This window comes from Osmerus eperlanus, chromosome 19, assembly GCF_963692335.1.
Source record: "Osmerus eperlanus chromosome 19, fOsmEpe2.1, whole genome shotgun sequence".
Lineage (NCBI taxonomy): Eukaryota > Metazoa > Chordata > Actinopteri > Osmeriformes > Osmeridae > Osmerus > Osmerus eperlanus.
The window spans coordinates 6,226,401-6,249,258 of NC_085036.1; the positions used below are offsets into that span (position 1 = coordinate 6,226,401).

Consider the following 22,858-nt stretch of genomic DNA (forward strand, 5'->3'; position numbering starts at 1 on the left):
GCAGCTTGGAATGGTCTTTCCCCCCGGCTCACTCCTTGTCACTCACTCTGTCCCTTTTCTAGAGTGATAGATTAGAGGAATAGAAGGATGGAGAAAAAGCCTTAAAAATGATAGAAGGATGGACAGAAGGATACAATGATGGATGGAAAGAATCATTCCCCACCCAATTTTTTCTTTTTTTCTAAAAAGGCAGGGTAATGTTGTTGAGAAGCACTTTTTTTGTAATTCGCTTAAATAAACTTTGCATCCTGATGGCACCCAATAAATCTAAAGGTTTGACAGTAAAATTCAAAAAATCCTATATATGTGGGTGTTGCAGGACTGTAATAAGCTCTCTTGCACTTTTTGGGGTTCATGTTGTTTAATTTGTCATTTGTTTTAACCTGTTTACGCTCCTGTTTCGCCCCAGCGAGACAAAAAATGCTTGCCTCCCCCTTCCTCAGTTACCGACGCACTAAATTCTAAAAAATATATTTTTTTAGACGCTACACATGTTATACATCGTTGGAAAAGCTACGATTCTTGTGCTTCCATTGAAATAAACCAATTCCAAGATCAAGTCGCAATAGCAAGCAAAGTCAACGTCTTTTTCCGGTGAACATTCCTTCAACAATGCCAAAGAAAAAAGTTGTACTCACCCTAAGTTGTTCAAATAGGTCCAGGTGTGCAAATCATGCCATCAAAACTTGATCTGCGTAAGTCCCAAGGGTTCAAAGTATCTAACCATGTAAAGTAATTCGTCCAAAATACAATGTTTTTACGTTCATGAATAGCCATTATCCTTTGTTTCATTATGCAAGTTAGCCGACGGAAAGAAACAAACTTGTTCACATAAAAGTGTTATTTTCTCCGATTTATCAAACGGAGTATTTACAAAAATGAAGGTCTCAAAATGTCCGTTGAACCCTCCCCTTTTGATTGACACCTTGTTCGACCCAATAGGAGCTTCCATGCCCCGTTGACAGCCCTCTAAAGCCAACTAGGTCTGTGCGTTCCTGCCCCCCCCGCCCCCCCCCCCCCCCCCACACACTGGTGTCTAAACAAATTTCTCGAACTGGCTTCGACTGGCTCTGAAATTAGCTCGTTAGCCTTGTAGCTGACAGCTAGCTGAAAATGCCAATACCTCATTTGTATGCGTCTGTGGAGCCTTCAAAAATAACAGTCGATTGCGCAATATGGTTGACAGAATCAGTGTTCTTTGTGCGCCAATCCTTGGAATCAGATAAAGCACTCCAATGTGTTCATGCTTCAGTTTTTGTGTTTCAGTATTACTAATTAGGGATTTAGCTATTATATATGATATTTCTAAGTACCAGAGATGGGCCAGAGATAACAATTATGAAAAATTATGAAAAAATAATACCTTTTATTTGACCTTGACCTTGGTTACAAAGGGTCAATTTTGGAGTCTCTCAAAAGACCCTTTTAGAAAATTCCTGGATGTACTCTTATAAAAACATGTGTCTAAATATGAATATATTAGTGGGTATTATGTTTGACTTTTGATTTGAATTGGGTAAGGCTTCAACCTGTGTCCAATTTAGTCTTCCAGATAATACCTACCACCTCTAGGCCTATTCAGGCCTCTGTTTTCAAACAAAATCTAGGCGGAAATAGAACTTTTCACTTTCCTTGTGTTCAAGCTTCTATTACTCAACACTAGAAGACTGACAGGGGTCCTGACAACAGGGGACATAACTTCTGGAGTGTCAGCTTTCAAAAGAGATCATTTTAGCATGCATGTACTCCAAATGGTTCAAGAACAGCTTCCAATTTACTTGGGTATGCTGTTTAGGCGTTTTCAGGCAAATTTAACAGGAACATGAAAAGGTTAACTACATGGTCCTTATGTTTCTTCCATTGGCACTTATTTTGCTTTTCACAATGTATGCTTCATGTTTTGGCTACCCGCAATTTTTTTCGGGGCTATCTAGTTGTTTATGATCGTTTGACCTATGCACTTTTGTAAAGCTCTCTCTTAGAAGTTGCTTTGGATAAAACCGTCTGCTAAATGAATAAATGTAAATGTAATGTAATAAGCACAACCAATCAATTTTGTTCGGACCGAATGCAATGATTGGAAAGGCTACTTGTCTGTCTGTCTACCTATTCATGTGTTTTGGGCAAGTGGCTTAGAAGGAAGGTGGTGGGATTATTTAGATTGAATCCATTCGATCTCAAGCCAAAATAGCTAGGTTCGCAAACTTACCTACCCTGCTTTTAAGCAAGATTTCTATGAATATTCTGATTAAAACATTCCTCAAACTAACCTTTTCAGGCGATGTATTTCACTGTAGTGGTTATAGAGGTGTTTTATGTGTTAGTTGATGCAGGCTTGTAAAATAGAAGCAGCCAGATGTTGATAAATGATAAATCTGTTCATTGGTTATGTGTCTCATAAGCTTAGTTTTTCTTTCAAAGACATGTATGATTAAGACTCATTATCTCTCTGTCTTTCTCTGTCTCTCTGTCTCTCTCTCACTGTCTCATTGTCTCTCTCTCTCTCTCTCTCTCTCTCTCTCTCTCTCTCTCTCTCTCTCTCTCTCTCTCTCTCTCCTCTCTCTCTCTCTCTCTCTCTCTCTCTCTCTCCTCTCTCTCTCTCTCTCTCTCTCTCTCTCTGTCTCATTGTCTCTCTCTTTCTCTCTTGCTCTCTCTCTGCTTTCTCTCTTGCTCTCTCTCTCTCTCTCTCTCTCTCTCTCTCTCTCTGTCTCATTGTCTCTCTCTCTCTTTCTCTCTCCAGTCCAGTCCAGGCAGCGTCCTGCAGCCACGGTTCGAGGCTCCGTCCCCCCCGGCTCTCCCCGGCGCGTCGCCCCCTTCAGGCAGCAGCAGGGAGCAGCAGGAGAGCCTGCAGAGGGAGAAGGAGGAGGCGCAGCGGAGGGAGAGAGACAGGGAGGCGGAGGAGAGGGAGAGGGAGAGGGAGAACCAGCGAGAAGAGGTATCTCACACCAGTCCGCTGATAACGACTTATGGAACATTCTCTTCAGTTCTCTTCTATTCTAACCTGTTCTACTCTGCTCTAGTACTCTAATCTACTAGTTTTCTACTTTATTGTAATGTGCTCTAGTATGTTCTACTCTATTCTACTCTTCTATGTTCTACTCTACAATGTTCTACTCTATTCAACCATGTTCTACTATGTTTTACTATACTCTACTACATTCTACTCCGTTGAGTTCTACTCTAGTCTGCTATTTTCCACTATTCGCCACCATACTACATCCTACTCTGTTCTCCTGTACTCTACAATGTTCTCATGTACTCTACAATGTTCTCCCGTACTCTACAATGTTCTCCTGGACTCTACCTTGTTCTTCCGTGTTGTGCTCCAGGTGCAGAGGCTGCAGGGCTGCTGTGAGCAGCAGGACGGGCGTCTGAGGAGCCTGAGGGAGGAGCTGAGGAGGACCACGCTGGGCCTGGAGGTCTTCATCATCACCACACAGCACTACTGCCAGAAGGTAGCTAGCCCGGCACCACCACAAACCTGGCCCGGATTTCAAAGAGACACAGCAAAGGCCTTCCAAACAATGCTGAGATAATGAGATTGGGCGATGTCTGACAAACTCGTTGTTGGTTTCGTTGTAAGGTATTTTCCGACAAGGCTCTTGCATTCTCATGAGCGCATGGGTCGGAGTAACTAACAACTAACAACCTGACTGACATGTCAGCCAGGATGTTTATACACCATGTTGTTTGGGGTATTTGTGGGTGAAGTGGAGTGGAGTGTAGGCGTAGAAAGAGCAGAGGCCATGCTGACAGACAGATGAGGCAGGCAGGCAGGCAGAGTACAGGACTAGAGGACCGCAGCTCTGCTGGTCTTCACACCTCCAGACGGTCTCCTTTGAGGGCTCCCCAGGACCACATATTCTGCCTGTCACTGGAAGATAACCAGGCCGGGGGGCGCATTTGATCGAGCACAGATCGAGCACGCAGACATGCCAAGTCTCGCCCACACACTGGCACTCACGGACACTTTCACACATTCTCTCTCTCTCCCTCTCCCCCTCTCTCTCTCTCTCTCTCTCCCTCTCCCTCTCCCTCTCTCTCTCTCTCTCTCTCTCTCTCTCTCCCTCTCTCTCTCTCTCCCTCTCTCCCTCCCTCCCTCTCCCTCTCCCTCTCTCTCTCTCTCTCTCTCCCTCTCTCCCTCTCCCTCTCTCTCTCATTCGCTCTCTCTCTCTGACACACAAACACAGACATTCTTTTACACAGTTACACACACACACGCACGCACACACAACCACACACCCAGGTCTCAGGGTGATGGTTCAGCTGGCGGTCAGAGCATTGTACTCTTAGAGAGAGTGTCTGGTCACCTGGTGTGACAGCGCCTCAGTTTAAAGTGTCACACGGCCGACTGACTCTGTCCCGGTTTCTGTCTCTGCTGACACAGCCGCCCCCGAGGCCGCTGGGAGATATGCATATGAGCTGGTTAGGGTGCCATGGTTACAGTCAGGAGGTAAGTGTAAGGCAGGTCACCCAGAGGAGCAGAGAGTGACTCATGGCTGAGTTCCTGAAGGAGAGTGCTACACTGATGACTCATGCGGTACAGATCAACTATGAGATCTGTACTGAGAATACCATTAGAAATCATTTTAGATCCATTTTTAAATACTAATTTCACCCCTGTTTGCTGGTTTTAGAATGATGAGTACAGGGTGAATTCTTCTACGAAAGCCTCCGCTGGGAGTAGAGAAACCACGCCCTCTGCTGTTCACGTGATGGAACTGTTCGGGTCCAATTTGACGAACGGTTAACCCACTAAAAGATTTTGGGGTAATTTTGTGTGTGTGTGTGTTTCAGGTCGAGTGCTCCTCACTGAATGAGAAGGAACTGAACAATGAAATACAGAGGATCAGACATGAAGTGGGTAAGTAACCCCCTCCAGTCATCTCCGTTACCACAACAGTAGTCCTGAAAAGTGGTCCAAAACGTATGTATTGCAGAATATTTACTTTTCAACCAAGTTGAAATTGCTTCATGTAATACTGCCTCCCCTTTCCACCCAGCTGCGAACGCTGTCCAATGGGAGAGGCTTCAGCGGGAGAAGGAGGAGCTGGAGGCGGGGTTTGAGCGTGAGCTCCAGGAACTGCAGCAACAGCAGGAGGCGGAGTTAGCAGCGGTGGAGGCCGGGCTCAGGAAGTGTCACTCAGGCGAGACGGATCACCTGATGGCGGAGCATCAGTCAGAGGTGGAGGAGCTGAGGGCACAGCAGCAGGAACAGGTTAGAGAGAGGCAGCGTGGGAATTGTAGTCTTTCCAGTGTTTGCAACCGGGAATCTGTTCAGCCAATCTGCTGACTACTAGGATACCCAATCATTTTGAAAAAACCTCTTTGTGTGTGTGTGTGTGTGTGTGTGTGCGTGTGCTTGTTAGATGGAGGAACTGACCATCAACCATCAGGCTGCTGTTCAGGAGCTGAGAGACATGCACAACATCACCATGGCAACACTGCACGAGGAGCATGTGCGCACTGTGAGGGGTACGTGTGTGACAAAGAGCCCGTGTGTAAACAGATCGGATCAGGACCCCACCCTAACTCTCTCTCGCTCTCCCTTCCACGCTCTCTTTCTATCTCTCGCTTTCTGCTTTCTTCCTCTCTGTCTCCCCATCTCTCTCTCCCTTTCTTCCTGTCTCTCCATCTCTTTCTCTCTTTCTTCCAATATGATTATCTCTTTTTTTTACCGTCTCTTCCCTCTCTTTCCGCTCTCGCTCTCTTGTCCCACTCTACTTCTCCCCATCTCTCTCTCTCTCTCTCTCTCTCTCTCTCTCTCTCTCTCTCTCTCTGTCTTTGCAGACCTGAGGAAAGCCCATGAGCAGCAGAAAATTATTCTGGAGGAGAATTTTGAGAAGCTGCGACTTTCTCTGCAGGTACAGTTACACTTAGACTGCTGGAGGTACAGTACACTTAGACTGCTGGAGGTACAGTACAGTTAGACTGATGGAGGTTCAGTACACTTAGACTGCTGGAGGTACAGTACACTTAGACTGCTGGAGGTACAGTACACTTAGACTGCTGGAGGTACAGTACAGTTAGACTGCTGGAGGTTCAGTACACTTAGACTGCTGGAGGTTCAGTACAGTTAGACTGCTGGAAGATCAGTACACTTAGACTGCTGGAGGTTCAGTACACTTACACTGCTGGAGGTTCAGTACACTTAGACTGCTGGAGGTTCAGTACAGTTAGTCTGCTGGAGGTTCAGTACACTTAGACTGCTGGAGGTTCAGTACACTTACACTGCTGGAGGTTCAGTACACTTAGACTGCTGGAGGTTCAGTACAGTTAGTCTGCTGGAGGTTCAGTACACTTAGACTGCTGGAGGTTCAGTACACTTACACTGCTGGAGGTTCAGTACACTTAGACTGCTGGAGGTTCAGTACAGTTAGACTGCCGGAGGTTCATTATAGTTAGACTGCTGGAGGTTCAGTACACTTAGACTGCTGGAGGTTCAGTATAGTTAGACTGCTGGAGGTTCAGTATAGTTAGACTGCCGGAGGTTCAGTACAGTTAGACGGCTGGAGGTTCAGTATAGTTAGACTTCTGGAGGTTCTGTACAGTTAGACTGCCGGAGGTTCAGTACAGTTAGACTGCCGGAGGTTCAGTACAGTTAGACTGCCGGAGGTTCAGTACACTTAGACTGCTGGAGGTTCAGTACACTTAGACTGCTGGAGGTTCAGTACACTTACACTGCTGGAGGTTCAGTACACTTAGACTGCTGGAGGTTCAGTACACTTACACTGCTGGAGGTTCAGTACACTTAGACTGCTGGAGGTTCAGTACAGTTAGACTGCCGGAGGTTCATTATAGTTAGACTGCTGGAGGTTCAGTACACTTAGACTGCTGGAGGTTCAGTATAGTTAGACTGCTGGAGGTTCAGTATAGTTAGACTGCCTGAGGTTGAGTACAGTTAGACTGCTGGAGGTTCAGTATAGTTAGACTTCTGGAGGTTCTGTACAGTTAGACTGCCGGAGGTTCAGTACAGTTAGACTGCCGGAGGTTCAGTACACTTAGACTGCCGGAGGTTCAGTACACTTAGACTGCCGGAGGTTCAGTATAGTTTGACTGCCGGAGGTTCAGTACAGTTAGACTGCCGGAGGTTCAGTACACTTAGACTGCCGGAGGTTCAGTACACTTAGACTGCCGGAGGTTCAGTACAGTTAGACTGCCGGAGGTTCAGTACAGTCAGACTGCTGGAGGTTCAGTACACTTAGACTGCCGGAGGTTCAGTACACTTAGACTGCCGGAGGTTCAGTACACTTAGACTGCCGGAGGTTCAGTATAGTTTGACTGCCGGAGGTTCAGTACAGTTAGACTGACGGAGGTTCAGTACACTTAGACTGCCGGAGGTTCAGTATAGTTTGACTGCCGGAGGTTCAGTACAGTTAGACTGACGGAGGTTCAGTACACTTAGACTGCTGGAGGTTCAGTATAGTTACACTGCCGGAGGTTCAGTATAGTTAGACTGCTGGAGGTTCAGTATAGTTAGACTGCCGGAGGTTCAGTACAGTTAGACTGCCGGAGGTTCAGTACACTTAGACTGCCGGAGGTTCAGTACAGTTAGACTGCCGGAGGTTCAGTACATTTAGACTACTGGAGGTTCAGTATAGTTAGACTGCTGGAGGTTCAGTACAGTTAGACTGCTGGAGGTTCAGTATAGTTAGACTGCTGGAGCTACAGTACACTTAGACTGCTGGAAGTACAGTACAGTTAGACTGCCGGAGGTTCAGTACACTTAGACTGCTGGAGGTACAGTATAGTTAGACTGCTGGAGGTACAGTATAGTTAGACTGCTGGAGGTACAGTACAGTTAGACTGCTGGAGGTTCCGTATAGTTAGACTGCCGGAGGTTCAGTACAGTTAGACTGATGGAAGTGGCGGTACAGTCACTCTTCAACTGTTAAAGGGTTTAGCTGTGTGTGTGTGTGTGTGTGGTGTGTGTGTGTGTGTGTGTGTGTGGTGTGTGTGTGTGTGGTGTGTGTGTGTGTGTGTGTGTGTGTGTGGTGTGTGTGTGTGTGTGGTGTGTGTGTGGTGTGTGTGTGTGTGTGTGTGTGTGTGTGTGGTGTGTGTGTGTGTGTGGTGTGTGTGTGTGTGTGTGTGTGTGTGTGTGTGTGTGTATGGTGTGTGTGTGTGTGCTCAGGACCAGGTGGACACGCTCACATTCCAGAACCAGAGTCTGAGGGACAGAGCAAAGCGCTTTGAAGAGGCTCTCAGGAGAAGCACAGACGAACAGATAGTGGTACTCTGCTACAGACACACACACCACGCACACACCACACACACACCACACACACATACACACATACACACATAAACAGACACAGACACAAACCTTTTAAACTGACGTAAACTGTGTGTTTGTGTGTATGTGTGTGTGTATAACAGGAAGCTCTGGCTCCATATCAGCATATTGATGAAGAACTCAAGAGTCTGAAAGAAGTGGTGGAGATGAAGAACCAGCAGATACATCAACAGGAGAGAAAGATATCTGATCTGGAGAAAGTGGTAGGCATAATATGCCATCACACACACCACACACACACACACACACACACACACACACACACACACACACACACACACACACACACACACACACACACACACTGTGTCCATACAGTTTACAGTAACATTGTGAACATTAGCATGTATGTGCCACCTTGTGGACATGATATAGTATTGTAATCCTCACCGCATGGATTTAGAATGCCACAATAGTTTACACACAACTGATGTTGTTTACATACGTTATACATAGTGTGTGTTTGGAGAATTGAAGGTTCCTCCGCCGTTCCACTCTGTTCTTGAGCAGGCCCAAAAGAACGTCTTCCTGGAGGAGAAGGTCCAGGTTCTCCAGCAGCAGAACGAGGACCTGATGGCTCGTATCGACAAGAACCTAGCTCTGTCCAGGTAACACACACACACACACATGTCACATCTATTTGCTCGTGTTTTACACAGAACTCGGTCAAATATCTCGGAGAAACGGTTGATGTAATTGAATACTGTTTGTGTGTGCGCGTGCGTGCGCGTGCGTGCGCGTGCGCGTGTGACCCCGCAGGCAGCTGTCCGAGGAGAACGCCAACCTCCAGGGCTCGGTGGAGAAGGAGAGCAGCGAGAAGAAGCGCCTGAGCCGCAACAACGAGGAGCTGCTGTGGCGCCTCCAGACCAGCCCCCTCATGTCGCCCTCCTCCTCCCCCATCCACCGCTCCTTCTCCTCCTCCCCCATGCCCTCCTCCCCCTTCTTCTCTTCCTCGCCCACGGGGGGGGCCTTCGGGAGCGACTCCCCCGCCCATTGTTGCGGCTACCCGGCAACCGCCTCCCACTGCCTCTCGCCGTCGCACAGGGCCGCGGCCAACCAGAATCTCTCGCCGGGCCCGGCGACGCCGACGCATCGGGCGACGACCAATCAGAATTACTCCCCGGGTCCGTCCACGCCGACTCACCGAGGGTCAGCCAATCACTGTCAGTCGCCTGGCCATGTTAACCCCCTGCAACGATGAGCACTCTTGTTCGTCGCTTGGGGGGCTTTTCTCTCTTATCTCGTACTTTCCGCTTCTCTCTGTTCCTTTCTCTTGGCCTCACTTTTCTCCTCCTTTCTGTCTCCCTCCACCCTCTCTCCCTCTCTCTTTCTCTCTCTTTCCACCCATTCCCACTGGGCTTGGAAGTTGTCCTGTACCCACAGACAGTGTTGAAATGTAACATGTGGTGTTTGTTTTCAACCACTGCGTAGGAATGCAGACTGTAGATATGATTCCCCACTGCATGGTCATTTATGTACAGAGGCAGACAGACAGGCTGACTGACTGACAGGCAAGCAGGCAGGCAGGCAGACAGGCAGACAGGCAGAGGGCAGTGTGTGTGTGTGTGTGTGTGTGTGTGTGTGTGTGTGTGTGTGTGTGTCGATCCACATGCTGTCCCTGGGTTACGTAGATGTGTGACAGGACCAGCAAGAGTCTGTCCTGACCTGACCACGTGAACAGACACTGAACCGTCATCATCACAAACGTGTAGGTAGACCAGGGTTATTACAGACATACATATGAGATAGATACATAATACATATATACATGTAACCATACATGCTGTACATACGGACATGCCGTACAAACATACGCGCTGTGCAAACATACAAACATGCATACATACATGCATAGTTACATACTGTATACTTCTCTACGGTTACGGAGGTGTGGTTGCAGTCTGCTACTATTTAGATGGTGCCGTTTCAAATGAAGGGGCAAAATGAAGTGAGCATTGAAAAGGGAGTAAGCATAAATCTGATGACCTTCTCAGAAGACCCCAAACCAGTCCCTCAAAAAAAGCGCCTTATCCCCGCACCCACCAGCAGACGATGCCAGGGTCAAGACCTGTGTCCTCCCGGCCTACGAGCAGGTTTCAACCTTTGACCCCTGAGGGGCAGTTTCCTGTGCCAACCCTCTTCCCCTGGGTCCACCAAACCAATGTAAGGCTCAAAAAGCAAACCCAGTGGCGCTTCCAGAGTCTGCCTACCTAAAACCAGTCTGGTCTTCCTGTCTCTCCTCCACGGATGAGCGCTCAACTGGACATGCCTCAGGTCAACCGGTCCGCCATTTTGTATATTCGCCTCAGAGGAGAGGCTCTTTGTCTCAGTGTCTCGACATTAAATCGCAGACTCACACTCAAACACACACAAACACACACATATAGACACTTAAAGATAAGTGGATGGATGTACAGATGCCGACCACATGAATTGTTGTTGTAAAGGTTGTTGTTGTTGTGGTTTCTGTTTTTTATCGTGACATTTGTAACTTGTTTATTGGACTTTTTTGCTACTGTTAGCGAGCATGTGCTGTGAAAGTCTTCCAGTCTTTATGCGTACGTCCGATCTTTGTGATGTCTATCTTCTTTGCTGGGTCTGTTGAAGGACAATTATTTATAACTTACCAAACAGGAAGTTAGAGCTTCTCCTGACCAATGAAGAAGAATGTGTTTTTTCTCTTTCTGGACCATGATAGATTTTTTCCTTCTGAATAATAGGAGGAGTGGTTTAGGAGGGTAAGTCCGAGGGTGTATGTTGACAAGTAAACACAAGTAACCTTTACCTCTTTAAAGGCAGTAGGGAACATAAGTATCTATTAGAGCAAAACGGTTTGAGGAATGCTAAACCTAAAAGCTTTCTAAATCAGAAATAGGTCACAAGATTGTTTTAAAATAAAAAATGTATTTCAGAAGAATGTTTTTTAAAACAAGAATCCTGATTTCATTTTTCACTGATAGGGTCCTTTTCTAAATTATTAGTTGTATCTTCAATTAATTTGAGAGAGAAACTGCAATGGTTTACTCCACTTTAAGGTCTAAGTGTACAATGTTGTTCAGGGAACATTTCTGTGCTTAGATTAGTCACTGTCTCTCCTTGCAATTGAACTACATTATTTAAGAGCTGAAAAATATGTCATCTTAATGATGGAAGTATGTGATAACTCACTTGTTGTGTAAACACTAAATGATGACCTGCACCTCTCAGGGTCCTAAACATGGGCATTGATCGCTAATGTATCAACTAAGTACAAGCCAAACCCATTCACTGAGGAACATTTTTTTTATGTCTGTCAATTGGCATGCTATGTATTCTCCCCTCTGGCTATATGGTACAGTCTGCCATAATAGTAAAACTCATTCAAAATTGACACTCCTTCCTATAAAGGAACCTTCTGGAACAAAATATTTGTTTGAGGGACAGAATGTCGTAGGCTGCCCCTCCTGTGAGAGTGTGACAGAACAGAAGGGTAGTCCTTTCCTGCTCTAGTCAAAGTCCAGACAGTGAATCATTCATACCAGCTTGTACCAGAGGGTCAGTCTAACAAACACTGAAAACCTTTGACGGTCTTATACAGGGTATGGATCTCGTCTAACCAAGAACATTTCCCCCAAACTCAAAGTTTAGTAGATATTTGGCAATCCACTCACTTCTGTGTACCCCATGTGTTTCCTCTTTCAAAGTGTCTAGCCTATTCATTTTCTTACCAGCAGTATAACTGCGAGGTTTGTACAGTCACTGTGATTTCAGATCATGTATGTATGCAGTTGATACAACTGGCTGCCCCACGTTCTAGGTTCCTCAGATTAGATCATATACAGTATTCTCCGATACCAAAAGCACCTCAATATGACTTTCATATATGACTCAAACCAGCCAGATGCAAAACCTGTGTACTATGTAACTTGTAATATGTTATATCTCAGTTTATAAGCTAATGTAGGTTGTGTAGATCTCTACACCTCCCCAGCCTATGGAAAGGCCCAGCCTATCATGTAGCTCTCAGTGCTTAAAGGGATCTTTGGGAAAACAAGTATATATATATCCCTGCATGTAAACATACACTTCTTAAAGGGGCACTTTGTTACTTTTCAGATGCCACTCAGCCATAAAGCAAAAAATATAGGTGTAACACTTCATCCGTTTACAAACATGTGGTCAAGCAGTCCACTGCGACAGGAAATGGAAAATGACAGACTGCTCCTTTAATGGGTGTTTCTGCCTCTGTGTATGGGCTTAGGTCTCTATCAGGAACTGGCATTGCACTGACTCTCCCATGTGTCCTGTGGACATCAACATCTCAATATTCTACCAACTGAATGTCACAAACCGTGTACGTTGCATACGTACAAGAGATTTTTCCTTTAGCATTCACACTCTTTTTGACATGGAAGAGCCTACAGTTGCTGTCCACTAGTTGGAACCTGTCAACAACAGGAAACTGGGCCCAAAAATCCTTTCTGAGAACGTTTGCTGGTAGAGTGCGCTCTTGTGGATGCTTCAGTGCTTCAGGTTGGGAACTGTTGTGTGTTAGCACATCCTGTAGCAGCTAGCTGGTCTGTAGCCTGCGTTCTCCTCATGACGGCCAGTCTGAACATCGAGTCTGCTGACTCATGAATGTCCACGCTGTGAGAGAAAGACCTGCAGAGAGATAGATGAAGCTCTAGAACTTCACTTGATAGTAATGAGGTAAAGCCCACACTAAACAGTTTAGCCACGGTGTGCTCCCAGCCTCAACATTTGAATTCTGACGTGACTTTACTGGTAGCCAGCACCAGTACCATGTGACAACAGAGGATCAGACAATGCCCACCATAGTCCGAGAGACTTTCGTTCAATTGAAGAATGTCATCAAAGTCTCCATATTGGTTTTCCTCTGTCTCTGATTGTACATTTAAGTGTAAATACATTTACTACCCGTGTGGCGACTTAGCGCGCGCACACACACACACACACACACAAACACACACACACACACACACACAGATTAGCGGAAGCATGTTTTTTGTCCTTTCTTGCTCTCCTTCCTTTCTCCTACTCTTACCTCTCTGCATTGTAATGGTCAGCTGTAGCAGTAGACTAAAACAATTAGGACCGAGGAATGAAACAGATACAAATGTCATGTATTACAGTATGTTGATGCCTTTATTTGCACTTTTTGGAGAGATTAACATATTAATAAAAAGATGAGAAAAAGAAACGACTTTATTTATTGTAATGTAAGATTGAGGAGTTTAATCAGTGCTGGTTTTCTTGTCAACCATAACTCATCAGTGATGTTAGACAGTGAAGATTCCAGGTTCAAATACTTGCCGTGTCCTTCTCATGTCAATTACAAATGAATCTATCCCTTTTCAGGACCTGTTTCTGTTTCTGATAATGGTTGTTTCTGATTAACCTGGAGAATCAGAGCCAGATGGGACAAGATATAAGCAAACTACACTTTAAAACCACACACAATTTGCCCTTTCACCTTTATGATGATATTATATAAAGGAAAAGGTATTTGATCTGATATTGGATGTGGATAGTAGTATTTCTAGGCACACAGGCGGTGTATGATCCTGGGAACAAGGAAGAACAGGTTAGCAAATGCAAGAGTTCAAGTAGTACTTGAGGGGTCTGGAAGCGAATACTATCATGGTAGCTGTGACAATGATCTGACGAAGCGTGGTTGGAAAGCCGGGGTTGAAGTACTGCAGGATGGTGAGGTAAGGGGTGACAGGTGTGGAGGATTCAGGCAAGACAGGAACACACAAAACCAGGGGAACCAACAGGGGGCGTAAAAAGGACAGGAACCAGACAACTGCAGTGGCATTTACAACTACCTTTATCTCTCTCCAAGTTTTCTGCACTAGAACAATTTCCATGAAATAGAAAATGAAACTTGCTGTGAATCTTTAAAATGACACATAAGCCAAAAATGACAATGTACCTACACTGCTACTAGTAACTCCCATTGTACGTTTGCAATATGACACACCTTAAAAACTTTTATAGTCGAACAAGGAGACAAAAAGACACAGAGCCACTAAGATCAACCAGAACACAGATCCTGTCCAGGTCTAATACAAGGTGAGTACTCAATAAGTAACTTTTTTTAGATCCACAATGTTGGACGTGTGTTCTCAGATTTTCTCAGAAGTTACATTTTCCCTTGACATTAGGGTTTGTTTGAAGTTTCTTATTTAATGTAATGTGTGTGTGGTGAAGGTCGGGCAAAAGGTGCATTTCAAAATAACGACCACCATCAATGGTGAATAGTTGTGTTTAACACAACAATTGTGTCACATTACTTTAGGTATTTGACTCGATTAAGATTTGGTAACGACACAGATTCTATAAAATTGGGAAGATGTACTGTAGTTTACATCAAGGACTTATGGTACAACATAATGAGAGAATAATTCACAATGTTGACCATGCAACTGGTTTGACATTTATTCAAATATGTACAAGTAAACATAAAGGTATTGTGGCAGACAGATGGCTGACTTCGTACTTGGTGGTTAACCTGTGTTCTTCTCTACAGCTACCATGTGGGCAGAGAATGACTTTGTACTTCCTCATGGAGTCCAACGACTGGATCTGCAGGAACCTGAGCAGAACCAGACCTACATCATGTACCACGGCACCGACAGGCAGAGCGCCCAGAGCATCATGAGTCATGGCTTCAAACAATCAAAGGACGGTATGTTGGGGCCGGGGGTGTACGTGAGTCGAGACCTGCAGAAGGCCAGCCGCTACCCCCTGAACATCAGAGGGTGGTCATCAGGATGACTGCCAATGTGGGTAAGGTGAAGAAAATTGACTACCAGGGCCACCCCATGCAGAAAACCTGGCACCAATACGGTTTAGACACTGCTTGGGTGCCACCAATGTGTGGCATGGTGCCCAGTGGTCTGGAGGAGGACAGCATCTGGGATCCAAATCGCATACAAATTCTAGATGTCATCCAACCAAGAATCTCTGGCTATCATGGATCAGAAGCAATGTTCAACATGTGATTCAGCCTCACTGTCTGGTAAACCTTTGAATTGGCCCTAAGAAATGTTTACATGCTCTCTGAAATTGTCTAAAATTCATTTTTAAATGACTCTCGTACTAGACACACGTGTGGTGCCTCTCTCATCTGTCTCATGGGAAACTAAAGATTGGGTTTCAGTGAGAAGTTGTTACTAATTGAAAGTATGCATTACACAAGGTGTTGAGAAATAGCACTTGATTACAGAATGAGCATTTCATAGAGAACTTATAGAAAACAGCATTTAGTCACAGAGTAAAAACACGAACGTTGGAGTCGCACATTCAAGGTATTTAGGTAGTTTGAGAGGACGGTGTAGCTTGGCTACGACCACGGCACTCCGAGGTCATCAAAAGAGATCCGGACATGCACAAGGAAGAAGTGAAAGGGTTTGGGTTAGGGTTACTGAGTGAGTGAGTGTTTGTTTCCGATTAACCTGGAGGATAATAGCCAAATGGAACAAGATACACACAAACTATACTTTAAAATCACACACACAACCGCTCCTTTCACATTTATGATGACAATATAAAAAGGAAAAGGTGCCATTTCCATGACTCAACACTTTGATATTGGATATGGATAAAAGGATTTTCCTCAGAGTTCTGACAGAAAGAAGACTGAGGAAAGAGGTGATGCTAGATTCTGGTTAGTCAAGACTCTCTCTCTCTCTCTGTCCTGTATTTGTAAGAGCAGTTCCCTGCTGCAGCTACTCTCACTAGAATAATTGCCCTGAAATTGAAAATGAAACTTGGTGGGAAACTTTAAAATGACGCATAACCCAAGAATTCCAATGCACTACACTGCTACTAGTTGCAAATGACAAATAAACTTGAAACTTGTCTTAACTATATAATTACCTTACAATACTCTGTCAAATAAAAGATAAAAGAAAGTAGCCTCTCATGGCAATTACCGATTAATCTATCCCTGTTCGAAACCTGTTTCTGTTTCTGATAATGGTTGTTTCTGATTAACCAGGAGAATCAGAGCCAGATGGGACAAGATATGAGAAAACTACACTTTAAAACCACACACAACTTGCCCTTTTACCTTTATGATAATATTATATAAAGGAAAGGGTATTTGATCTGATATTGGATGTGGATTGAAGTATTTCTAGGCACACAGGCGGTGTATGATCCTGGGAATAAGGAAAAACAGGTTAGCAAATGCAAGAGTTCAAGTAGTACTTGAGGGGTCTGGAAGCGAATACTATCATGGTAGCTGTGACAATGATTGAAAATGAAACTCTTAATCACCTCTTTTTAGCATATGCTATATTACTGAAAACCAGATGCAAAGCTGTTGACTGATTATTATCTCTAATGTCGGCTCAATACCTCTCTCTGTGTTCCCTTTTCTCCCCAACCCCAAGTTCACCCCCTTCTACTCAGCCAATGTGCATCCCTCTCAATGAGACCGACACGTGTGACCCCCCCTTACTTATCTGGATAGGTCAGCTTGACCTGCCACTCCTAGCCCTTACTTCTTCCCATGAGCGAACATAGATCCCAGAATCAGTAGTAACCCAAAGGCAAGGCCTTCAAGTAGGAGTGTTCCCAGCTGTTAAGCCTTGGCAACTTCCCTGTTCCCTGTCCTAGGGAGCCATGCGTTATGATTCTTGGAATCATAACAATCCCTGTCTGGGATACGAGCACACACCACAGTCCCCCATATTGCTCACTCAGCCTCACTGTCTGGTAAACATTTGATTTGGCCCTAATAAATGTTTACATGCTCTCGGAAATGGTCTGAAATTCATTTTAAATGACCTTCGTACTAGACACACACGTGGTGCCTACTTTAATTCTATATGGTACGTCCACCTGTCTCATGGGAAACTAAAGACTGGGTTTCCGTGAGAAGTTGTTACTGTTTGAAAGTATGTTCTGAAAGTTTCTGTAGAGACTTTTCATTGAGTTTTCAAGTTTGTACAAGATCATGAAGAAAATGTAATGTCACTTGAATGATTTCCAAACGGTGGTTTATTATATTGGAGTATCAAAACAGGTCAATTAGAAAAATAACTATTATGTATTTAATTAAATAGAAACTATTCAACCTTTAAAACTTGACAACTATCAAGCACATGTATATGTTCTGTACATTCATTCTTACATTTCAGAGTACCCATCCCTGAGTTTATTTCTTATTAGTTGAGAGGTCACATTTTGTAATTTCATACTAATTTAAACCTTACTCATGTGGGATGGCAATCAAACAATAAACAGCAAATGCATTGCATGAGGTGTTGAGAAATAGCACTTGATTACAGAATGAGCATTTCATAGAGAACTTTTAGAAAACACTATTTAGTCACAGAGTAAAAACACAAACATTGGAGTCACAAGTTCTACGTATTTATGTTGGTTGAGGAAACGGTGTCATCAAAAGAAGTCCGTACATGCACAAAGAAGAAATAAAACGGTTTGAGATTCCTGTCGAGCGCCAAGGCTAATCTGAAGAGCCGGCCGGGCGCAGGTTGATGACCTCACTTCCTCTGCATGAAGTGGCTGATCATGTCCATGGGCACGGGGAAGATGATGGTGGAGTTCTTCTCGGCGGCGATGGTGCTGAGGGTCTGCAGGTAGCGCAGCTGGAGGGCGGAGGGAGACTCGGCGATCACCAGGGAGGCCTCCTTCAGGGCGCGAGACGCGTTCATCTCTCCCTCTGCGGCGATCACCTACAGGTAGACACACACACACACACACACACACACAGGAGGCAGGTTAGGAACAGAGCCACATACCCAACAGGTTCACAACACTGTTTGCTCTAGATGTTTGCCTTCCAATGTTTCCCTCTTCCAATACGCCTGGTTCAAATGAATGGGTCATCAAGCTATGCGGTTCAAGCCTGATAACAATCCATTCATGTGAATCAGGTGCGTCGGAAGAGGGAAACATCTCAAACATACATCGGGTCACGAAGAGCAGGATTGACAAAAAGACGGTTTGGCACTACAGGAGGCACGAGTAGAGATTTTGCGCGCGAGCGCGCACACTCGCAGGCATCTTGACATCTTTTTCGATCTGCGCATGCGGCGCGCGGGAAAACAAACGCTTCCATGTCTGTGTCCAAAGCAAAGGAGCGGGCTCGCTTTCGCGCGCGCTGCCCTGTCTGCGCGGGTACCTTGGCCCTGGCCTCGCGGGACGCCTCCGCCTCGGCCGCCATGGCTCTCTGCAGCTGGTGGGGCAGCTTCACGTCCTTGATCTCCACGCGCTCCACCTTGATCCCCCACACGTCTGTGGCCACATCCAGCGTGGACTGCGGAGAGGAGGAGTTAGCACGTTAGCATGTTAGCTGCGCAGCCCCAACACCTGACACACATTGCGCTGCGTTCGTTCTCTACGACGCAGGAAGGGAACGGGAAGTCAGAGAGGACGTCTCCCCGACGACCCTGCGCCCTGCCACTGGCGTGTGCTGACAAAGCGGTCGACAGCACCTTATTTGTATGTCGCTTTAGTGAAAAGACATTCAAATGTAAATCATACATCATGTGTGTGAAATAGATCCTGTTTATTCTAATCCCTGGTCGAGAGTTTTGGTCAAGCACAGAGAGATGGCAAGACTACCAACTAACAGTCGCCATTAACCCGTACAATTAACAGCATGCTCTACATACACTCTCAGGGGCTTTGTTGCTTCGAGAAAAGGTTGTTTTCCATGAGGTAACAATTGTCTGGTTGGCAAGACTCTCTGGAGGGGTCACCACCTCCCCCAGGGAAGCAAGCAGAGTTGTCCCTCTTCTCATCCCTCTCTGGTGTCTCCTCACTTACACCTTATCACCTTCACCCCCTTCTGTCATCATCCCTCTACACTTCATTTCATTACCTCTTTCTTTTTTGCTTAGTCACCTTCCTTCCACTGTCCAAAGGTTCTCTCACATACTGTATTACTTTCCTTTAAATCGTGACAATCGTGTCCACTAGGAGGCGGCATTCAGCTAATGTCATCCGCGATGAAAGCCTCCGAAGTCCATCGATTGTGTCGACCACATCGACTTTCCTCTGCTTCGTACCTGCATGCTGTGAGAGATGCCCTCGCGGTCGGACAGAACCTCGGCCAGGTTCTTGGTTCCCAGGACGTTCCTGAGGGTGGTCTGGGCCAGCAGGCGGGTGGAGTAGTCGGCGTTGGACACGTTGGCCACTGAGGAGATGGGGTCGTTGACCCGGAAGTACACCACGCCATCCACAGACACGGTCACGGAGTCCTTGGTGAGGATCTACGACAGAGAGGGAGAGAAAGAGAGGCGAGGGGGGGGGGGGGGGGGCAGTCAGAGGTGAAGAGAGCATGAGAGAGGGAAAGAAAGAGAGAGGGGGGGTGTGAGAAAGAGATGGAAACAACAGAGTTGTCGCTGTTAATGACGTCAATTCCTAGTTTACCATATCCAGGGGGATGGAGGAGGAGAGAGAGATAATATCACACTACATAAATCCTTTGACTCCTGTTTGACCTCCAACTTTTCTTTGCGCGTGTGCGTCTGTGCACGAATGCTATCAGGTAACGGTCTTTCACCGGCTCACCTCGGATACTATGAGGAAGGAAATCTTTTGAGATATTGCCGATTTTGTCGGAGAGACACTTGAGTCAATCCGGTAAAGAAGAAACTGTGCAGGGTTAAAGTCTGTGCTGGTTTTACCTCCTGAGGTGGGATGTCGAATGAAATGGTCCTCAGGTCCACTTTGATGAAGGAGTCAGTACAGGGCAGCACAAAGAAGATACCTGGAGATGAGAGGAAATGTGAAGGTCGTACTTCCTCCTGTTCTGTGTGTGTCTGTGTGTGTGCATGCATGAATGCATGTGTATGTGTCAAGTCCACGACAGAAATCAATGACATAACAGTATAATCAGAAGTCGCTGAGGGTGCGTTTGATTCGTTTTACCGGGTCCCTTTGCCTTCCTGTCCGTGATGCGGCCCAGTCTGAAGATGACAGCGCGCTCGTACTCCTGAACAATCTGGAACCCGGAAGATAGTCGTTCAAAATCGGGCTAGCTCACAGGGGAGCGGCATCTGGCGAGGGCGCGTGACTGAGAACCACACTCACCTTGACACACATGAAGATGGAGACGGGGAACGTGAGGAGGACAAACAGGCCGGAGAGGATGACCAGAAACCAGCCGCAACATCCTTGAGAACCAGTCCTATCGGCTGAGAGAGAGAGTCAGAGAGAGAGAGAGAGAGAGAGAGAGAGAGAGAGAGAGAGAGAGAGAGAGGTTGGAGAGGGAGAGAGTCAATGAACGACATGTCAAAACTGCAATGGTGAAGAGTGTGGGGGAATAAAACGAGAGAAAAACACCGGAACGTAATCAAATTGGATAAATCGAATGATATTGGAAGCGTGAGAGCATGGGTCAGGGGCAGACCTCTATTCCGCTAATGATGACATGGACCATTGTCCACAGTATTGACTCCTTGATTGACGGATGGGCGCATTACCCTGAAACCTGACCCAGAGATGTTGTCTAAGAAACATGCTGTTTGCGACACACAAATAGACATACACCTGTACCGAATGAAAAGCCATACACGCTTTGAACACCTGAACACAGATACACACACACACACACACACACACAGACAAATATTCTTATACCTGTACTGTATGAAAAGCCACACACGCCTTTGAACACCTGAACACACAGACACGCACACACACACAAGGTCCTGAGGGCTATAAAGCGATTCACCGGGGAGAGTACAAGGTTGTTTACTCATATACAATGGAAGACGGGGCATGTCACATGATCCACCCACAGCTCCACGTTAAAGGCACCTGTTCAGTCCTTCCATTGTGATCGCTGTGTTTTTCCACGTGCTCGGGTATCTCGCTAGTTTTCCATTTCTATGTACATGATGTGTACACAGGGCCAACTCTAGCACATGGGTATCATGTAAACGATTGCTCGCACATGCAATGGAAGGGAGGGATGACTTTGGACATTTCGGTTTCTGCATGCCCCCCCGACGGTTGTCATGACAACCAAAAAATTGACATCAGCCGGCCAAATATCGGCCACTGTAACTTGATGCTGCCCCCTACCCGACGTTGATTATAGGTTACAACACATGCCTGCGCACAGACACACACACACACACACACAGGCACACGCTCACACACAAGATCACATGTTCTGAGCTGAGTCATTGTAGTTCCCGTCTCCATGACAAGGAAGCCAGTTGTGAGCAGGTGGCCTCCATAATTGAATCAAGCCGGACCTGTGGTTGCCTCCATCATTTCAACGTTTTTCTCTTTTAACCCTCGTGCTGCCTTCGGGTCACATGACCCAAAGGTTCATAACGAACCATCGTTGTGTTTACCCAATTTTACCCAATACAAAAACAAATTAAAATAACTTTCTTTTAACCTTTGCAATGTGGGGGGTCTGAGACAGCCCAACGGTTAAAAGAAAATGCTTCACTTTGTCTTTGTATGCGGTAAATCTGTCGCAATACGACGGTGGGTCACAATGACTGATGGGTCAGAATGACCCGAAGATAACACAAGGGTTAAACATGTTGTCTCTCTCTCTCTTCGTCCACACAGCTGGGATGAGATAGACAGAGGCACGACCCTGACAGCAGTCATGGACCAAACACACAACTGAGAGCGACACAAACAGAGAGTGACGGAGGGAGGGAGAGTAAGCAGACAGTAAGGCAGATAGGAAATGAAGAGGTAAATGGACTGACATAGAAAGACAGAGAGAGAGAGAGACCAAGAAAACAAAAGAAAGAGAGCGAGAGAGAGAGAAAGAGAGAGAGAGAGGATGAGAAACAAAAGGAGGGAAAAACCTTTTTGGTTGTAAAAACGTACCTATCAGATCATCCGTGCTAATAACCTGTCTCTTCTGGCTCTCCATGTTGTTCTCCATTTCCATGTGTTGCGTCAGCACTTCCTCCTACGAGTGTATCTGTGTGTGTCGGGAGGAGTGTATGAGGTCTGTGGAGCCAAGTTTTTTTAAATACAGTTACAGCCATAGGCTTGGCCGTGGGGGGGGGGGGGGGGGGTGGCTTTGGAGGAGATCATAGTCAGACTTTTCCACTAGTGTGAAGCAAGAGTAGTCACGGGATAGTGAGGAGTCATAATTAGCTCATCTGGGACATGCTGTTGGATAAGGCTGAAATATTGTATTCCATTTATTTTACTTTTTGGGGGGTTTGAAACTCGTGACAACACTGCCCTATCCAACGTTTAGCTTTCCAGACTTGTGACTGAGAGCATAAGGCACACTGGTGTGCAAACATACTGCATGTTTGTGCTTAGTCTTGTCATGTTTCATGGAACTTTCCTTTGATATTTAACCCTTGTGCTGCCTTCGGGTCACAGGACCCAAAGGTTCATAACGAACCATCGTTGTGTTTACCCAATACAAAAACAAATAAAAATAATTATCTTTTAACCTTCGCAATGTGAAGGGTCTGAGACAGCCCAACAGTTAAAAGAAAATGCTTCACTTTGTTTTTGTATGCAGTAAAGTTGTCGCAATACGACGGTGGGTCACAATGACTGATGGGTCAGAATGACCCGAAGAGA

The 22,858-nt window shown here is 45.8% G+C and overlaps 3 protein-coding genes across 3 annotated transcripts in view; 1 reads left to right on the forward strand and 2 right to left on the reverse strand.

Moving 5' to 3' along the window:
• The window catches only part of proser1 (proline and serine rich 1), a 246,665-nt gene that overhangs the window by 214,154 nt on the left and 9,653 nt on the right, over positions 1-22,858 (reverse strand). The gene's annotated exons all lie outside the window — the stretch shown is intronic.
• On the forward strand, positions 2,735-9,835 carry mtus2a (microtubule associated tumor suppressor candidate 2a; the record flags this gene model as incomplete). Its single annotated transcript, XM_062486240.1, has 10 exons — positions 2,735-2,935; positions 3,330-3,455; positions 4,798-4,864; positions 5,004-5,218; positions 5,370-5,475; positions 5,791-5,864; positions 8,132-8,230; positions 8,377-8,496; positions 8,804-8,901; positions 9,053-9,835. Coding segments are annotated over 10 exons (1,548 nt in total), but the record flags the coding sequence as incomplete, so codon positions are not given.
• stoml3b (stomatin (EPB72)-like 3b) lies at positions 17,279-22,269 on the reverse strand. The gene is made up of 7 exons (XM_062485948.1): positions 22,139-22,269; positions 20,369-20,472; positions 20,207-20,279; positions 19,963-20,045; positions 19,342-19,545; positions 18,453-18,587; positions 17,279-18,003 (listed from the first exon to the last, which is right to left on the reverse strand). The coding sequence occupies exons 1-7, from the start codon at positions 22,200-22,202 to the stop codon at positions 17,812-17,814; spliced, it is 855 nt and encodes a 284-aa protein (XP_062341932.1). The 5' UTR covers positions 22,203-22,269; the 3' UTR covers positions 17,279-17,811.

Bases quoted from the DNA above. Each gene is read 5' to 3' on its own strand.
- stoml3b (XM_062485948.1), bottom strand. From the start codon at position 22,202: ATGGAAATGGAGAACAACATGGAGAGCCAGAAGAGACAGGTTATTAGC. The intron at 20,280-20,368 runs GTGAGTGTGGTT...TCCGGGTTCCAG, and splicing joins CCATCTTCATGTGTGTCAAG to ATTGTTCAGGAGTACGAGCG. The intron at 18,004-18,452 runs GTACCCGCGCAG...GTCTACCTGTAG, and splicing joins CCCGCGAGGCCAGGGCCAAG to GTGATCGCCGCAGAGGGAGA.